This window comes from Cyprinodon tularosa, unplaced genomic scaffold (genome assembly GCF_016077235.1).
Source record: "Cyprinodon tularosa strain WSP-4 unplaced genomic scaffold, ASM1607723v1 ctg196, whole genome shotgun sequence".
Classification (NCBI taxonomy): Eukaryota; Metazoa; Chordata; class Actinopteri; order Cyprinodontiformes; family Cyprinodontidae; genus Cyprinodon; species Cyprinodon tularosa.
This window is the reverse complement of record NW_024038715.1, coordinates 1161845-1180762: the sequence shown is the minus strand read 5'-3', so window position 1 is coordinate 1180762 and position 18918 is coordinate 1161845. Positions and strand designations below refer to the sequence as shown.

The following is an 18918-nucleotide window of genomic DNA, read 5'->3' as shown; positions in this document are numbered from 1 at the left end:
ACATATATCACCACCTGAGCTGTAGATCTTCTAGTGGCCTCTCTGATTACAGCTCCACTTTCCAAGCCAGTCACTTTACAAGGAGAGATTAGGTAGCAAGGGTTTGAAGCTATACCAAACTATTTCCATTCTGAATGAAGAACTAAAGAGTGCACCATCATATGTTCAAAGCTAAATATTAGTGTTGAACCTCACCCTGGTTTAATTTCTCCACTTTATCTTTGACCCATCAACTTTGTTCCTTGATCTACATGATGCTGCTCGTTTCCTACTGTTTTCTGATAAGACTTCACTCAATGAACTGTTGTATTTTATTCCTAAAGGAAATTAAGTGTTATGAAAAATTTTGCTCAGTACTTTTGAGAGATACATGCAGAAATTAAGCTAAAACAGCAGAAATTCAGCAACTGCTGTCTTATAGTCCATCTCTGCACTCAAGTTCACAAATGCACACATTAATGCACAAATGAACATAGGGGCACACGTGCATCTATATGCCCTCATACACACACCCTCTCCATCTGTCTGTTCTTCCCCCCCACTGCCTTTGCAACGGCTCTATCTGCAAAGCAATGTGTTAGGCTTCAAGGAGCACGCATGCATTCAACACTTTCATTGTCGTTGTGTCCTTGGGCAAGACACTTCACCTGCATTGTCTACTGATGGTGGTCAGAGGGCCCGGTGGCGCCAGTGTACGGCAGCCTCGCTTCTGTCAGTGAGCCCCAGGGCAGCTGTGGCTACAATGTAGCTTGCCACCATCAGTGTGTGAGTGTGTGTGTGAATGGGTGAATGAATGTAGTGTAAAGCGCTTTGGTCAAGTCTCCTAACTTGAATAAAGGCGCTATATAAGTACATGCCATTTACCATTTACCTATTTTATCTTTGATGTGTTTGTTTCCTGCACTTAAATCTTTCAAAATATAAACAGACTGTTAAATGAAGTCCACATGTGTGCACCAACCAAGGCAATATTAAATCCACAAGAAAGTTTAATAAACAGGAATTCTGCACCTACATGGACCATTCAAATGGGAATGTCGCCATCTGCTGGCCTTTTATGTGGATTACATAAAACAGGGGGGAAACTGCTGAGGGGAAATCAAAGCTACAGTTTGTGATAATGAAGGGAATTACTGAAAGAAATGTAATACACAATAATATAATTTATCATCATCTACGAACTGAAAGTCTCAATCTTAATGTTTGCATTGCCTTAGAAAGTGCTATTTATGATTACATGAGAGGGGGTTGCGCATTTATGGAGGCAAACATCTTTGAGCTTCACAGAGAGTATATACCGGTAAAACAAAATTTTGTTCAGTACGGCTCTTAAGACATTTCCATTCCTTAAACGACAGAGAAACCAGAGTGTGCTGCTGTATGTTCATACAGCACCAAGTTAGGTAAAAAATCTATATCCGAATAAACTGCTATTTGCAAAATTCTCTATGTAAACTAGGCTTACACTGGCCATGACTGCCAACTGGCTGGGCCAGAAGATGAACAATCTCAAGTGCTGGTTGTTGCATTTTTGATTATTATTATTATTTTTTTTCTTCTGTGCAGACCTGCAACTTTCTCCAGCACTTGTTCCATGTTTATTTTGGTCAGAGTGGCCAAAACAGGGGGAAGAATCACCCAGACAACAGTTGTAAGGTGAGATGCGTTCCTGAGCTCAGGCAGGAGCAGCAGGGAATCAGTGTGAGAAGAGTGGCTGAGAGAGCTCCAGAACCAGGATGAGGCCCCCAGCCATGCACCCCTCAGGAGCCTAGGGACCTGAGCTTGCTTAGGAATAGAGCTTAGAAGCATATTGGTAGATCGGAGAAGCCTCCCAGGCAAACAAAGCTCTTAAGGCCCAGGAAAGGCTACGGCTGGCCTGGGTAAGCTATTGGGGCTAACTGCTGAGGATCGAAGAAGGAAAGCGGAAGATTTTATAAGTCCATCGAGCAGATAGATTGCTGAAGGTGAGGTAGAGAGGCTGCTGTTGACCCTGAGGAGGACAGCAGGACACCAGAAAAGTCAACCAGGGAGACAGAGCAAGAAGAGACAGCAGCGAGCCGAGGCTAGCCTCTAGAGGCTAACTGCTTTAGGTGAAAGAGAACCACTGAGGATCAGAGGAGCCTGTGGGCAGACAGAGCAGGGGAGCGGGCTGAGAGAAGGCAGCAGCTGCCCAATGTCTGGAGGTAGGATGATAAACTGTCCTTCTAGGGCTAAAATAAAACAACTTTTTAAAAGCCACTTACTAAACCTCTTATGAGCATTCCTTGCTTTATTCTTTGTCAATATAATTTTTTCTATCTTCCTTTTGGATTACAGTGATCAAAACAAGATACTTTCTAAACTCTAAGTTTTCATACTTAATACAATTTCATTGTAAATAGACACCGGCATTAAAGAATTTATTGATTTGATGGTGTGATCTAAAATATATATATATATATATATATATATATATATATATATATATATATATATATATATAAAAACAGTCATCAGACAAGATAGGTAAAGTGGAGGCAGAAGCATGACTGCCTCCAGCGGGTGGGGGATTCATGTTGCTGCACACTGACCACTAGATGTCACTGAAACACTTAAACACTGTCGCTTTAAATGTTTTTATCAATCGATGGATAACGTTATATTATATTGTTCAGCATTATATTATATTTATGAACTATGAATGGATGACTGAAGGAAAGATCTAAAACAACACACTCTATTAATCATTGCATTTGATTGTTTTCTAAATAAAGAGCCAAACCCATCGACACAAGCAATTGTTTTATTTGAAAAAATGAATTACTATGTACAGTACAAAAGAAACATGAGATCAGTCCTGAATCATTTCCTGACTTTTTTTTTTTTGCTTACTTCATACAAATAAAAGCACTTCACATTATCATTAATGTTTTTAATGAAACCTAAGCCAGTAGGTATCCTCTTGGTCACAAAACAAGCAAGATCTGCGTCATTTCTCCATGCCTCTGTGTAATGTCTTTATACCTTTTTTTGCTGACTAAAGTGGCTCCAAGTCTGATCGGTACAGCTGATTCCAGAATAGATCACGGATCCAACATCAACTGAAAGATTTTAAATAAACTGAACCTTTCCAAGAAATTGCTATCTATTATGTCCTCCATCAACTGTTCTGAAGACCACAAAAAAAAAAAAAAAAATTATGGTTCCTTAAATAACTTAAGGGTTCCTGGCAAAAATGATTGCATAGTTCTGAGAGGTGGCTCCAGCCCTCTCAGACTAGATTACAGCAAAAAATAAAACATAAATGAGCCTGAAGTTTTAACCAATCTTTAAAGTAAAACAGGTGTTGTTACAATTATTTGAGCGCTATTGCTGATTAATTAAGTGGAAAACATAGTCATTATTCGAACTGAACATTAATTGAATGCAACATACTATTGCATGTCAGCACAGATGAATATCATGGAAATATCAATTTATTTCTGTAATTCACAGATAAACATACTTTATTTTCATTTTAATGATATGGTTCAGTGAAAAGTAAAAACCCAGATTTAAATCTTTGGAAAATAAGAATTTTTCATGGCATCAATACGAATGACAAATCATCCCTGACAGTAAACAATTTTTAACTGGAACAAACTCATTTTGATTTTGTTGCTCTCCTTTATGCCTACGGTGAACCAAACAAAAATATTTTCATTTTTCTTGTTACCCCATGTAAAATGCGTTTGGAGTATTCTTTGGATAAGTGGCTTAACATAAGGGAAGAGAGAGATAGAGCTCTATCACTGTCAGGTTGTTCTTTTCCTCCATTGTCTACATATGTATTTCACAATTAATTGAGAGGTTCTGATATTGTTAAAGTCTATTCGCAAATATGCTTCTGATCTACGTGCAGGAGGGGGTCGACACAGAGCTCAGTGGTGTGTGTGAAGTTTCTCCTTTAGGAAAAGGTACTGCACATCTTCGCAGGATGAATGATGTGAGCTGTGTTCAGCAAACATGGCTGCATAATCTGAAGATGCGTGTTGGAAAAGTATGGGCATTTTGTGGATGTATGTTTATTGACAAACATAGATCTGAAGAGGTTTACTGATTTATTCAACCTTTAGAGCAGGCATCCCCAAAGTCGGTCCTGGAGTGTCCTGCAGGTTTTAGAGGTTTCTCTGCTTGGGCACAGCTGGTTCTGATGATTGCATTTCAGCAGAAGCCTGTTACCGGTAATCAACTATTAATGTAAATCAGCTGTGCTGGAGCAGGGAAACCTCTAAAACCTGCAGGACAGCGGCCCTCCAGGACCGACTTTGAGGATGCCTGCTTTAGAGAATAACTAAACCAGGGCTCAATATTTTTTTGTTGACAAATTATATTAATTAGGCCTTAAATTTGCTGTTGTTATGTTACTCTGAAAATCTTCAGAATTTAGAGAAATCCTTTTTAATTTTGCAATATTTGCCCAAAAATCGACTTAGTGCTTTATGACTAAAAATCTGGGCGATAGTCTCTTGCTTTGAAGACTTTGGGGTATTTTTCCACATTTGTCTGGGGTGGAGATGTTTAACATCAGTTTTAGTTACATTTTAAATGGGCTGCAAATATCCCCTCTGCTTGACAATTATCCTTCTGCTAGATTTCCCTTTGTCTTACTTGGATGCAGCACTCTGCAAACAGTTTGCTAATGATAAATCTACTAAATTCATACAGTGCCTTTCTAGTCAAACTGACCACTCTAAGAGCTTTACAATTCAAAAATGTGAGCCCTCCATACACAAATATGAAGATTTGTAGAGAACAAGGGGTTGAATTCCTTGCCCATAATCACAATTAAATGTGGCAGGAAGAAGCTGGACCCCTTTCCAAAAGTTTTTAGTTGTATGATGATTTTCCACTGATCCACAGTCAACCAGTAAGCTTTTGTTTGTCACGTCTGGTAGAGCCACTGCAATTAATCTTTTTAGTAAACACGTTTTACTTTTTGAACTGGATTACAGAAACAAATTAACTTTTCAATGGTATTCTGATTTATCGAGATGGACGTGTACTTTCCCTGACTCTCATTAGAATCTCTCCACATAAAGAGCACATTACCACAGACTCCTTTTTTATGCTTCATATGTCTGACACACAGTTGCCATTAAGCAAAATTTGTCTTGGTGAAAGATTTAGTCACATGCATCAACCAATTGTGTAAGCTTTGAAAAAAATGAAACATGTTCAAAAATGTTCCCATACTATGTGAAACCTTTCATTAACGAAATTTAAAATGCACATATTCCACATTGAGTCGTCTTTGCAATAATGCTTCAAGCTAATTTTTGCATACAGGACCTATGAAATGAAATGTCTTAGCCAGCCAGAAGAGGGGGAAGGTCACTTTATCCTCACTGAGCTCTCACATTCAAGTTGTTGCATTAAATCAGCATTTATTAATGCATACCTGGTACATTTTTAATGGGATTTAATGGGGTTGCTTGATCCATATTAAATGATTTTATTTGCAGGGTTCCCTTGTGATCAGCACTCTTATGAACATCATGAAGAAATATCCACAATTTTTTGATACTCGTAAACAAAAAAATGAATTAAACAACAGACATAAAAATGGAGGAGTACACCTCATGATGCAGGCATACTCACACAGATTGAACATCTCATGAGCTAGGTGGAATATGGTCATCCCAGCAATGTGGTGACAGATGTGTGTTGATGTTATACTGGATCGAAGCCATACTTTGGAGCTTCATTTGGCCCTCAGAGTCGATGGTACACATGTTCCCATCGAAGAGCTTTTCCCTTGGATTTAAATATTTTAGCAGGTAAGTCCACAGGGAAGAACATAGGATTTTTTTTTTCCTGTTCCACAGTGAGTGCAACACATGTCCAACAACAGGAAATGTTCTCGTGCGCTTATAGCTGCCTCCTCAATCACTCCCTCCTCGTCCACATCAGCATCATCATCTCCATCCCAGTTTGCAGCACTAAACAAAACCACACCACTGTGAGTGGTAAGTGCAACAAGAGTGTTTTGGCGATCGGAAGATACAGGGCAGATGCTATAGCTCGCTGTGGCGCACAGGAGGCTCTAGTTTGTGAGACAAAGCTGTGAGAACTTTGTCAAACTTCTCGTAGCGCTCTGATTGGCTGCCCTCAGAACCGCGGCTACCCCACAGTAGACGCATCTGAAACTCCGTCTGGAAGACCTCACGTATCTCAGGTTGCTCCTGGAATCCTGAAGAGGAGAGGAGAGAAGGGTTATTCCGTGAGGACTGTATCGCAATTATGGGAACTAAAGAGAAACAGAGCTTAAAGGGATGTGACTAAATGTTCTCTAAAATCAAGAAGTGGTAAATAAGAATTTGAGGAAAAGGATAATGATTAGAAGCACAACAGGTGAATCTATGCAGCTTTTGGTGATGGCATTCTGGGGAAAACACCAGCAAAACCTGAATAATGAAAAGGTTACATTGGTGATAAAGATCAATCATCTTTACAAAACAGAGGGAACTTGATCAATAAATCAAATTCCTTTTGGGCATAATTTTGATAAAAATCTTACAAATAAAAAAAAAAAACTGATATTTTGGCAAAATTAGCAAAGAAACTGTAGTGATGTGAAAGTAGTGTTCATCTTTTAATGTTTCAGAAACACATTTTAACACTAAAGATAAACAAAGATAGACAACAAAAGGTAGGCCAAATCAATTTTTTCTGGTGTTATTTTTACACACTATCTTTGTTACTTGTTTAAACAGCACAGTGCATGTTCATACTTGTAATTACTGGTAGTTGTATATCTACATAAAACGTTCTGCAAATATTTAGCGGGATGTGTAAAAGGGATGTGTTCCCAAACAGGCATCTTTTTTCCACTTTGTGCATATTCTCTTACATATGGTAATTAAACATTAAAACACCTGTAGCTTTTAGTCAGGTGCGGCTAATGTATGAACAAAACAGGATTTTCCCCTAATTTTAGCTTGTGAATGTAGTATTCAGGTGCATGTTGTAGTCCAGAAAATACTGTAATTTATCATCATCCAGAATTAAGAACTTTTATACCACAATGCCATTAGTCTATTTCTATGCAACCTTCAAATTTAGAAAGACAGAAACACTTAGAGCTTGTATGTGGCTAGGATGTTCTGATCTTCATGAGTGAGGAAACATGAGGGAAAGGAGCTACTTTACAAAATTTGATTTTATGTACCATCCCAGTAAAGATTAAGAAAAAAAGTATTGAAAAACAAAGCAAACAAATGTTTTCTGTAACTATAAAATGCTTGAAAGTAAACCTGTTGATGGGACACTCATCAATAAAGGGGCCTGCTAAGCTCAGGCTGATTGACTGACGGCAGCAATAGAAATCAGAAGTGTTAGGTGAAAAGATCAATACATTAGATCAGAGGTGCTGTGAAACAAACTGTTTGCATTAAAAGTTCAGAAAAGCATCTCACCCTGCAGTTTGCTCTCAGCTGTATTTTTGTAGATCTCCCCGTGATGTGCAATGGTGCGTGCAGCCTCTAGGTGGTGCATGACCACATCCACTCCCGCCTCCGAGCTTTCCCAGGGCTCTAGTACCTCTCCGACGGCGGCGCCCCGCTCCAGCAAAGACAGGACAGGGAGGACGTGGGGGAAAGAGGTGTTGGATATGACGCTGGATTCTGAAGAGAAGGGACATGGTTGGAGTTCAGCTGTGAAACAATCAGGCTCTCAATAAAAGAGCTACTAGTAGCTTACCTTTGCCATCATTCATGTTCTTCAAGAACGGTTTGAGTTTCTTCTCATACAAAATAGCGCCCTCTGTATGTCTCTGGCGTAAGGTCACCCATGTCTGCTCCAGGCGGGAAATCTAAAGCAGCAAAGTACTAAAGGTCAAAATCATGCAGGATGTTCAATCTTAACGGTCCTTTTTAAGTGATAGCGGCCGGACTTTTACCTGAGGCATCTCCAGAGCTCGCATCACAGCAGCAAAACCAAACATGTTTCCCAAGTTACTTTTCAATTCTGCTGCCAGCTGGATGGTTTTGTGAAGCAGGGCTGCTCTCTCCTCTGTACTTCCTGTACAGCCAAGGAGGTCCACTGCCATCATGATAGACATGGTGTAAAACCTGAGAAAAATGTATTATTTAAAGTGAAAATTTTCTTGGAAAACAGCAAAGCCATGGTTAAAACCTTTTGTAGAGTTCTGTTGAACTTTTTCTAGATTGTGCTAAAATAAAATGATGCTTTTTATCGGCATGTTATGTGATAGAATGGCCCAAAGTACCAACTAATTATGAAGTTGAGGGAAAAGATAGATCTGCTCTTAAAAAAATGAGTGATTAAAAAAGGTAATATTATTTTGCATTTTGCCTCAATTTGATCTGATATATCTGAATAAATTCAGCTGCAACTAACACTGAAGAACAGAGTTCAGAAATTAATCTCATAAATCGAGTGACGGACCTACTTTTTTTTAGAAAAATATAGAAAAAAAATTTGATGTGAACAAAGAAATGTTTTTGTACCTCTCCAACAAGTCAAGTCTCTGCTGATGTCCATGTGGCAACGTAAGCAACTCCAACCCTGAGGACACTCCCATCATCCTTTGCATCTCTGCCGTTACACCTAATATTCTAGCAACCTGAACAATTCAATACAAGAGAAAAAATAATCAGAACATGATTATTTTTTATGAATGCAAGCTGCAATAAGCTTGTTTTGTTCAGTTGAGTGTGCATATTAACTGCATACCTTGCAGTCCGCGAGGGTGATGTGTTTAGCTGCAGTACTGGCATCAACCTCACCCAGCAGTTCTTTTACTCTCTTCAGCACAGACATCTCCAGAGGTTTATTTTCAGCAGGAAGAAGGCAAGACTCATACCTGCGGAGGAAGCGTTTCTGGGTTTTAGCAAATAATGAAGCATGACAGCCCACGAGGGGCAGCGACTGCTGCTGCAAAAAGTAAAGAAAAGGAGGTGACAGAGCTTTGGGCCCTGTGACTCAAACAGGTGATTAGATGTGGATTTATCAAGACATTAGAGTTAACCTGTCAGAACATATCTGTTTTCAGGACCATGGTATGTCAGTTATATAACATTGCTTTTAAACTAATATGACAATATTAAATGTATGTTTTTGTTTGAATATATATATTATATAGAAACTTCTTACATTATGCTGGAGCATTAATGTGGTAAAATCAAGCACCAGATATTTGTCTTCCTTTACTGAATAAATTAGAAAGTATATAGAAATAAAACAAAGATTTATTAAGTGGGGAAAAAGCAAAGTTAATTGATTTGCTGTTAAGTATATTAACTGGTAAAATTGTCTACTTTGTCTTGTGGAGTTCCTCTGGGATCTGGGTTCGGTTCAGTTCTCTTTTTATTCTATCTCAACCCTTTAGCTAAAATCCTGCTAACTACTCTGTACTCTTGGTAGACACTATAAGTAGGTTGTTTTATAACTATGATCAGATGTAGGAGTCTAGTTAGGAAGCTATAAAGGTTTGCATTTTGGTTATTTTGGCAGCTTCTTCCCCTTAAAGTCCCAGATTTGAAGTCAGGATCTGCACTTTTTCTGAGAGCTCACATAGAGACACATTTCCTCTCTCTCTCTCATGTGTTCTTTCCTACAAAACACAAAAATTCTGCTAAATTATTTGGATTTATTAAAATAGATATTGTCAGATCAAATCAGTAATCACCAATAACTTGAAAAGATATTTCAATTTTTTTCTATATGAGGACATATAGGGCTCACTCAATCTTTTCTAAACGTTACTTTCTGTAAAATTTGACAGATCATTGCATTTAAATCTGGGAAAAGGTAGAAAAAACGACTATATGTTACCAGCAGTTGAAAGCAGTGTTTTAATTATCTTTTCCAGATTGACACAGTTTCTGCTTTAAATGTTACGTTTCTCTTTATTTCCTGTCATATTTTTTTCTGCCTTGTACCACTAATGGTTTCAAATGTCTTTGAAAATCATAGTAATCCTTGTATTACTATGCTTTTTATAAAAACAAGCAATATTAAATGAAAGCACAAGTGTCTTGTCTTATCAGGTATCTAGTAAGAATGCAATTTATACTCAACAGAATGCTAGGAAACGGTTTGTAAAATCAAAACAGGAATTCTACTTTTTTTCTTCTAATGCTAATAAGTTAAGCAAACATTTGGTTTGACTATTAAACTGTTAACCGAAGTATTATTAGTTTACCTTTGTGGTTCAACTGTTATATTTTTAGTTTTTTATAACCTGCTTTTATAATTTATTTTAATATTTATTTTCTTTTAATCTGCTTTTACTAATCTTTTATTTTCTTTTTTTAATTCAGGTAAAGCATTTTGATTAGCCTTAGTACTGAGTTGTGTTGTACAAATAAACCTGCCTTGCCTATCAAAATCCAGGTGTTGCTCCCTGCCTTATTTATCCTTTACCTTTTCAATAAATTCATGATACGCAGTCTGATAAATGATTAAAGCTAAAGAAACTATGGGACTCACTTAGCTGTGGATTCACTCGAGCTGTTAATCATTGTATAACTCCTTTAAAACACAACTAGCCTGGTTGTTAATTCTTTACATTTTCTAAATACACATTTATGGTAACTTTGTCTTATTGACTTATTTTCTAAACTAATTTTCCAGCAGGTAAAGCACGTATTTGGTTCATTTTCGCACCCCATTATTTTTACAGATGGAGGTAACCTGATTGTTTCTCAGCACTGACAGAGAAACCCAACACTACAAAAAATTAAAATCTAAATAAGTCTGTTTTTTTAAATAAGTGAATTTTTTTCTTGAATTGAGGAGGTAAGTGAGACACTTTGCTAATTGAACAAGACAATTTACATCTAAAATAAGAAAAAAACTAATTCCATTTGCAAATCATCCTATTTACTTACTGAGGGTTAATACACCTAATCTAAGAAATCTGTATTTATTGCTAGATTGTTTTTGCAGTAAATATATTATATCTGTTAATCCCACATTTCCTACTGGATTTACCTGGATGGCCTGAATAAGGAGGTTGACTCCACCACTGGGGGACTGAAAGTCCTCTCTCCTTCTTCTCTGGCTTCTCCTTTCCCTCCTTCTTCCACTCGCAATCGCTCCACATAGCTCTTAGCTGGGGGTTTGGGTGGCCCAGAGGGGCAGGGTCTGAGGTCACAGTAACTCCCTGCCGTCTCAGAGGAGTGCGATTGGTAGGCAGCATGATGAGCAGGTGAGGAGTGTGCAGAGTGACAGGTTTGTGTGGGAAATTCTGCAGGAGCACTACCATCCGAGGGGCTGAGCTGAGGGTCGCTGGAACGGCGTATCACGGGGGAGGGAGGTACGACAGCCAGGACCCGTCCGCCTGAATGGGCTCTCTGCCTCGTGACTGGATAAGAGAGAGATGAGCCTTCAGCTCGCTGCAGAAAGAGTCTGTGTGATGGCAATGTATTATTTATGTGTCTGAGTCTGTCACTTACTAGCACTGTATGCTGGAGACAGCGGGGTTTCCCCAACAGGCGACAAGGGGCAGCGGTACTCCTGAATCTGGTCCATACTCATTGCACAATTGCGCATTGCGTCTTTATGATGGTGGATGGTTGATGGGCTGAAAAAAATAATTTTAAACCTTGGTTTAGATGACAAGAATAGTCTTAATCAGAATGGAAAAAAACATAAATCTTACATGGTGAGAGAAGAGGGTTTTTATTTTAGTTAGTGAGACTCATGATAAATAGCATTTCTGCTATTTAAGAACTACAACAAAGCAGGAGCAGGCAATTTAACATTTAACTTTTTATTAGTATTTTTGTACAAATATTTTTAAAAAGTCTGGTTTGCACTTAATTTCTGCCCCTTTTACTCTGCAAGACCAAATAAATTGAGTAAAAACAGATGCACTAAAAGTAGTCAGCATTAACTGACAGATTGGGCAACAATAACATTCACCAAAGAAGCAGCCAAGAGGCCCATTGTGACTCTGGAGGATCTGCAGAAATCCCCAGCTCAGGTAAGAGAATGGATGTAAAAGTTTTTTTTAAATAGAAAGAAAGATTTTAGTCATTTTATAATGCATGCAGCATGTAGATGTTTGCATGGAAAAGTGGTTTTAGAGGGGCTTTAAAACAAATGCACACCACACTTTTCCCATTACAATTGGTGATCGAAAACTTATTGTTTTTCTTCCAACTCATAAGTGTGTTCTGCTTAATTTTGTCTACCTGAAATCCATATAAATTATATTGAAATGTCTGGTTGCTATGTGACAAAGCCTGAAATATTAAAAACATTGAATACTGATGCACATTTTTATTATGCCTATAAATGTGTCTGCTCATTTCTAGTAGAGTCATTAATAAAAAAGAGTAGGAGTGAGTGTGGGACTGAACAGCTGTCATCACAAAGGGAGGTGCTACAGGTCTCTGTGAAGTGAGGGGGTGGTAGGAGGGTGGAAAGGCCGTGCACTATCATAGTGCAAAGGATATTCACTGTTGTCACAAACATAAACACAACCTGTAATCGGACAAAGGCTCCGGCTCTGGTTCTGGTGGTGCTGCTGGTGTCTCAACAGGACTGGGGCTGTCTGAGTCACTGATTATGTATACAACATTTACAATTAATACAAATGTTTTTCACAATGCTGTGAAAAAGAAAAGAGCTTCCAAAGAACGATCATGTCACCACCATCTCACCTGTGAGGCATCATCTTTTCTGTCGTCAGCCCGTCGGTCATGGTGACGCTCCGCCTCTTGATGTACGCACCCCTCTGGCTGGATGGCGAGTAGGCAGAGCCATGCTTGCTGTTGGAGAGGGCGAAGGTTGCCTCCAGGTAGCGCAGAGGTAGAGTCCTACTGACGGGACAGTAGATGTGGGCGCTGCTGGACTGGGAGACCGCTTTGCGTTGGCCAACGTAAAAACGCACAAGCTCCTGAACGGAGTCAAAACTGTCTGACTCCAACATATACTGCACCTGGGGAATATGAGAAAGAGAGTTTACATTTTAAACACCTGGAATATTAAAACATGTTAGAAAGTGAGTACAAAAAAATATCTTTTAATCCTAACTATACAAGAACAGTGATGGTAAAAACACAATAAAATGATCAGTAAGCAGGAACAAAGTTGGTTAAATTGAAACAACTACATCATAGTAGCAAAAATAACATTACCAAAATTATCAAATGAGCAGAGAAATCTTTTCTTGGCAAAGTAATTTTTCTCTTCAGTTATTAATGCAGAATTCGTGTTTACTTGCTGAGATAAAGCAGGAGGAGTTAAATAGGGGAAACATTTACAATAGGCCATACCACATGTCTGGTACAAATGAAATATTCTCATGATATCACCCATGTTGCAACCATTAGCTCATTGAGCAGAGATCTTATCCAAGCAAATGTGTTATTAATATTAGCTCATGTATTTACACCATTTAGGTGGTTTGAGACTTCCTTCATCTTTGGACACAAAGCCAGACAAACTAGGACACTTCTTGGTCCAGATGTTTTATGTGTTTTGGAAGAGTTTTTTCATCTGTTTTCTACACCAAAATAGAAATAAAGATTCTCAAATTCTTTTACAAACATTTCTAATCAGATTTATTTATACTGAATGTACAAGATAATAAAAAGATTACTTTAACTGACTGATCAGGGTACTGGAAATTTCATTTCTAAAGAACTTTGTGTTCATTTTTTCAGTAATGCTTTTGTTGGTCATTTTGAATCACATGTTGATATCATATTCTCACTGTCTATTTAAAAACTTTTCCACTGATAAATTGTATTTTAAAATGGGGAAAAAAAAGAATAAGGAAGATTAAATTTGTTTTTCACAGTTATTAAAAAAAACTAACTAAGAATTTCAAAATAAATAAATAAATAAATAAAAACATCTCATCTTTTGTTGGAGATGTCCATTCATGTCCTTTTTTAACCCAAGGTTTTGGAGCAGGATTTCCATAATCTTCTATCAGTTAAACCCAGTTTTAATTTAAACTCAACTCCAGATGTGAATAAGTTTAAAAAAAGTATCTTAGTCACTTATCAAGCGAGATAAATAGACGTTTTGAACCTGAAGTAGAGTCTCTCTGTACGCCACTTGAAAGTTTTTACAACTTTGTTATCAAATGTCAAGGCTTATTGTTACTGTCACAGTCTTGGTTCTTTTACGTTTTTCTTTTGAGTATTCAGTTTTACTTTGCTCCATGTTAATATTTTAAGGGTATGTATGGATTTTCAAGATGCTACTGTAAATAAAGTGAAAAAGAAGGTACTGATTTATTTGAAACTACTGAATATTTTCCAGAAAAAGCTTGGTGAAAATGTGTGCATTAATTGTGATTCCCAGGTAAATCTTATGGATTAGTCCATCAGTTTTGTTTCAGGAATTCATTTCATTCTTCTTTCAGTTTAGATAATGAGATAAATGGATGGCACTAAGCATCAATTGTAACTAGTGTTGCACCGATACCGATACCAGTATCGGACGGGGCCCCGATACTGCCCTAAAATGGTGGTATTGGTATCGGCGAGTACCAACAAATAGGGCACCGATACCATTTTGAGAGCCATAAGTTTATTCAACTATTGTCACCCACTCCTGGTAGGCAATAAAAAGTTCTACTGGATTCACTTTGTATTAGATTTTTTCCTGCTTCACAAAGGTAGGCAGCAGCGTGACAAAGCCATGATGGCAATAATTTTACATTATGGCATCGGTATCGGCCGATACTGCACAGCCAGGTATCGGGTATCAGTATCGGGGCCAAAAAATGGCATCGCCGCAACACTAATTGTAACAGAATGGAGATCAGAGATATATTTAGTGAAGGGTTTTGATTTTCTGATTGTGAGTTTTGTCAGGATAATTAGGTATTCTGAATATAGAGCTATTTCCAACTTTACATACATTTTTAAATGCAAAACACCATTTAATAACATATCTGGATAAAGTTTAAAAAAAAAAACTTTTATACTTACAGTCTCCAACACATACAGCGTGGTCTAACACTTAAACTAAAAGTCCTAAGAGGCTACTTATATACAACCTTTGATTTTGTATCTGTTTAACCACACATTTTAAATACTGAATAGGATCTTTTAAGCATTTGCTACAGGTATGTTGCACAGAGATGCCTCTTAAACCTGAAGGACATTGGCTCTAAGTGAGCTAGAGCCTGAGACCCCCTCTCTCTCTGAGATGTTTATGTACCTTAGTCTCATTGGATTTCACCAGAACTTTGCTGATCTTATAGTGGAGAACCTCATTGTCCCACCGACAGGTCAGAACATAATCACCAACATTGGTCAGAGAATCTCGCACAAGGAAATCCCCATTTCGCAAAACCAGAGACTCGGACACCTAGACAGGAGAAAAAGAGAAATTTTAAGTTGCATAACGATGCTTTAAACAGATTAGAGATAAAAAAAAATTTGGCTCTATCAGTAGTGGCATGTGTGTTTGTGTCACAATTTGAAAGATTAAAAAAATGAACAAAGAAATCTGTGAAACAGTTTCTCTGAAATTTGTGTTGCCAACTAAACATGTATCACACTGTTTAGCTAATTTAAGTTAAGTTCTTCAATACAAATAAAGAGGAACTAAAGAAACAAATGATCTGTTCATGGACAAGCTAACAGCATCAGGCTGCACATATCACTGTTAACTAGAATCACACTTGTGTTTCTATTTTTAAAGGAGCTTTGGAGAAGAAATCCCAAATATTTTTCAAATAGTGGGTGTAGAAAAACAGAAAGTAAAATCAGCCTGAGCAGTATGTCTATAAAACAACCCCATAGGGAGACGGCTTTTGAAAGAAGCAAAAGGGGTTGAATTCTTTAAACAATCAATGAAATATGCAGCGCTACAAAGCCAAAAAGAAGAAAGTGTCACAGACCAGCAGGAGGCAGCACATACACAGATCAAAGGCTTAAAATTCATGCACAGCCTTTTATCTCCCCCACAGTTGAATGTCTTTCTACTAAAGGGACTAGGTTTGTTTTTTAATTCTTTATACCTAAATGAATAGCTTAAGGGAAATAACAAAAAGACAAATTATGAAAGAGAAGATTTGCAGTTTCTTCAGAAATGAGGCAATTCAACAATAGAAAAATGACAAGAGAATATCAAGGTATATAATTAGTGAGGAAGGATTGGATTTAACTGAAGGATTTGTGTAAAATGATGCCACTAAACACTGTTTTGGTAACCTGGCCTGGGGTTTCCCCCCCAAAGTTCAAAATGTGGCAAAGCCATGAATATTTGAATATTTTATGTAAATGAAATGAGGGAAGACATGCAGATGGTAGATTCAAATCTGGAAGGGAGGCACATGCGGATCAAGAGCGACGATATAAGAAGCCACATGTGCATCCAGGCTGTTTGTTTGTGTCTTTGTCACCAGCTGGGAAACTCAACTGCGTACATCAGCAGCATACGCAGCTGTCTGTTTGGCAGAGTCTCCCTCCTTCTGAACGCTAAAGCAATTGCTGCCGAGCTGTGACAGATGATGGGATTCATTAATCAGTGTCGTTCAGTGAGTAAACTGCCTAAACTGCGCTTTCAAAGCCAGAGATGTTGTCGGAGTAATCACTCTGCTAATACTAAGGGATTATAAGCACAAGTGTATCTTAATGAATTCTGTATTACATTTGCTCGATTTATGAGCACTGATCCCCTCAAAAGTTGCTGATTTATTTGACCTGGATTAAATTTTGTGAAGCCAGAATGGAGAAATGGTGAGATATCTAAAACTATTTCATTTGTGTACTTTGTGTTGGTCTCTTTGAAAACTAAAAAGTATAAAAAGTTTTTTAATAAAGAAACTTTTTAGAAAAATAAAACATTAAACCTGATACCATCAGTTAGTCTCTACTCATATGCCTTAAGATATCTGATAATAACTTATATATGTATATAAAATTAAACAGAACTTGACATTTTTTTCGCCAGACTAATGACAAAAGTTCATAAATTCAAATGTGATCTTTTTCTGCCATATCTAGGAGATAGCAAACTCACTACAAATATTTTCTTGAGTAATAACTAACTAAAAAAGATGTAATAAGCATTTTTCAGCTGTTCAAAATAAGTATAACGAATTGCGGAAGGTATTACGATCTGTTTAAAAGATAAAGTGCTCCATTAAGGGCTGCTATTCTTAAGCAGAGTGCAAAACTTCAGCAGACGACGAGAAGAGGGGAAGTTCTGCAGAAATATTGCTCCTTTTCTGCTGTTGTAAGGATCCAGTTCTATTAGTCATGAAAAAGGCTAAATGTGGACATTTTTTTGCTGGCTTTTGAAAGCTCAGCATTAAGATAAAGGTCCCTATTTTCAAGGAAATAAACAGACAGAATGCTGTCAGCAGTAAGCAAAGCCCAGTTTGTTCATTGAAGGAACAAGAGTATGAGACGCCAGCCTAACAGGTCAACTGGTTGATAACTTAAAATGTCAACATTGTGTTTTGTTTTCTAAATTTGTTGTTACAGCAAGTCTCTCATCATCTCTGCTTCCAATACCAATAAGAGGATTTGCTAATGGCAAAATAAAGTAACATTTGGTGAAAAGAAAAAATAGCATTACAGATAAAAGCATAGACAAAATGTTAACATGTTGTTTTTAGGTACCATTGATTTATACTCTATTTCACTATTTCTACCGTTTTAGCATCTAGATGCACATAAAATGCAATAGTAAAAGAATCCATGAAAAAAAAACTGATGTGTGCAATTATTAACAAAATTGTATGCCAACAGCCACACAGACACATTTTATTTCTTGGCTGAACTTCACAAATGGTTTCAGATGGTGTAATAACATTTATCAACATCCTGTTTTATTCTGACCTCCTACAAACAGCCTAATATAAACATATTGTTGGGTAAAAGTGGACGAACTGTAAAATTCAGCTTCCACACTAATCATTCATTAGCAATAATGATTGTATATAGTAATCTTTAATTTATTTTTCCTTTTTATTTTTGAAACCAATGACACCAATCTGCATCCAATGTCTAATTGATATTCCTCACTGTCTGTCAGATCCCTCCACAGTCATCTTGTGCAACTGGACATTTTTAATACTTGCATAATAATAATAAAAATAAGGAAAAGGTGGTGCACGGAACACAAAAATGACAGAAGAGCAAAAAATAACAGTTTGTTTTGTTTTAAATTCACAACTTCTTGCTTACAAGAACACCAAAAATAACAACTACATTCTGGATAAGACGTCATTTTTAGCTAAAAATCTGGTAAAAAAAAAAAAAACACCATCTATTGGTACTGGACTTGCAACTAGTATGATTAGAAAGATACTGTTATAAAACAAAAGGAGATTATGAGTGTAAATATATACTGTATCAACATGGTCCAAACGGCTGCACGCAAAGCAACACAGAAAGTATTTTCAAGCTTTAATCTGGATCTAATAGGAATTTTATGTTAATGAATAAACAGACATATGTAAGCCTACACATCATGTGAAAAAAAACAAAAAACAAACAAACTTGTGGCCAGATCCAGAGCGAGGCTACATCAGCAGCCTGTTTCAGTAAGAGAGTGTTTGCTCTACATCATTTATGGAAATCATGTCCCTGTTGTCCCATTTGAGGTACTGCACCACATGGAAGTAAATCACAGGGAGCTGATAGATAACAATTATCGCCTTGTAAGGTTCTTTCAGAATCCTATAAAAGCAAGAGATGCTTACTAAAACCTCTAGCATTCTCCATTTGTTTATAAACCACTGAACAAGTATTTCTGATAAATAATAACGAGGACCTCGTGCAAGGACTGTATTTTCTAATACGAATAGCGATGCCTGGAGTTGATGACTGCAAGCAAAGTGGAGAAAATACCAGGTAAGAAGAATCTGCTCTCTCCAGCTTTTAACTGCAAACTTAGTTAAAAGTTAGTGAGGAAGCTTCCCTAAAGTAGTTAGGATATAGACAATTAAAG

The 18918-nt window shown here is 37.3% G+C and overlaps 1 protein-coding gene across 2 annotated transcripts in view; it reads right to left on the bottom strand.

Annotated features, from left to right (window-relative positions):
• Positions 1–2764: 2764 nt before the first annotated feature.
• The window catches only part of sh2d3ca (SH2 domain containing 3Ca), a 76482-nt gene continuing 60328 nt past the window's right edge, over positions 2765–18918 (bottom strand). Inside the window, exons 6-16 of one of the 2 annotated variants that reach the window (XM_038283648.1) lie at positions 15172–15321; positions 12654–12931; positions 12475–12552; positions 11442–11569; positions 10978–11350; positions 8716–8845; positions 8490–8605; positions 7919–8090; positions 7720–7831; positions 7437–7643; positions 2765–6211 (exon numbers count right to left, since the gene is read on the bottom strand). In XM_038283648.1, coding sequence (XP_038139576.1) covers positions 6036–6211; positions 7437–7643; positions 7720–7831; positions 7919–8090; positions 8490–8605; positions 8716–8845; positions 10978–11350; positions 11442–11569; positions 12475–12552; positions 12654–12931; positions 15172–15321 — 1920 coding nt within the window. In that variant the 3' untranslated portion in view covers positions 2765–6035. The remainder of the gene's footprint in view (positions 6212–7436; positions 7644–7719; positions 7832–7918; positions 8091–8489; positions 8606–8715; positions 8846–10977; positions 11351–11441; positions 11570–12474; positions 12553–12653; positions 12932–15171; positions 15322–18918) is intronic. The other variant, XM_038283649.1, reaches the window with a different exon arrangement.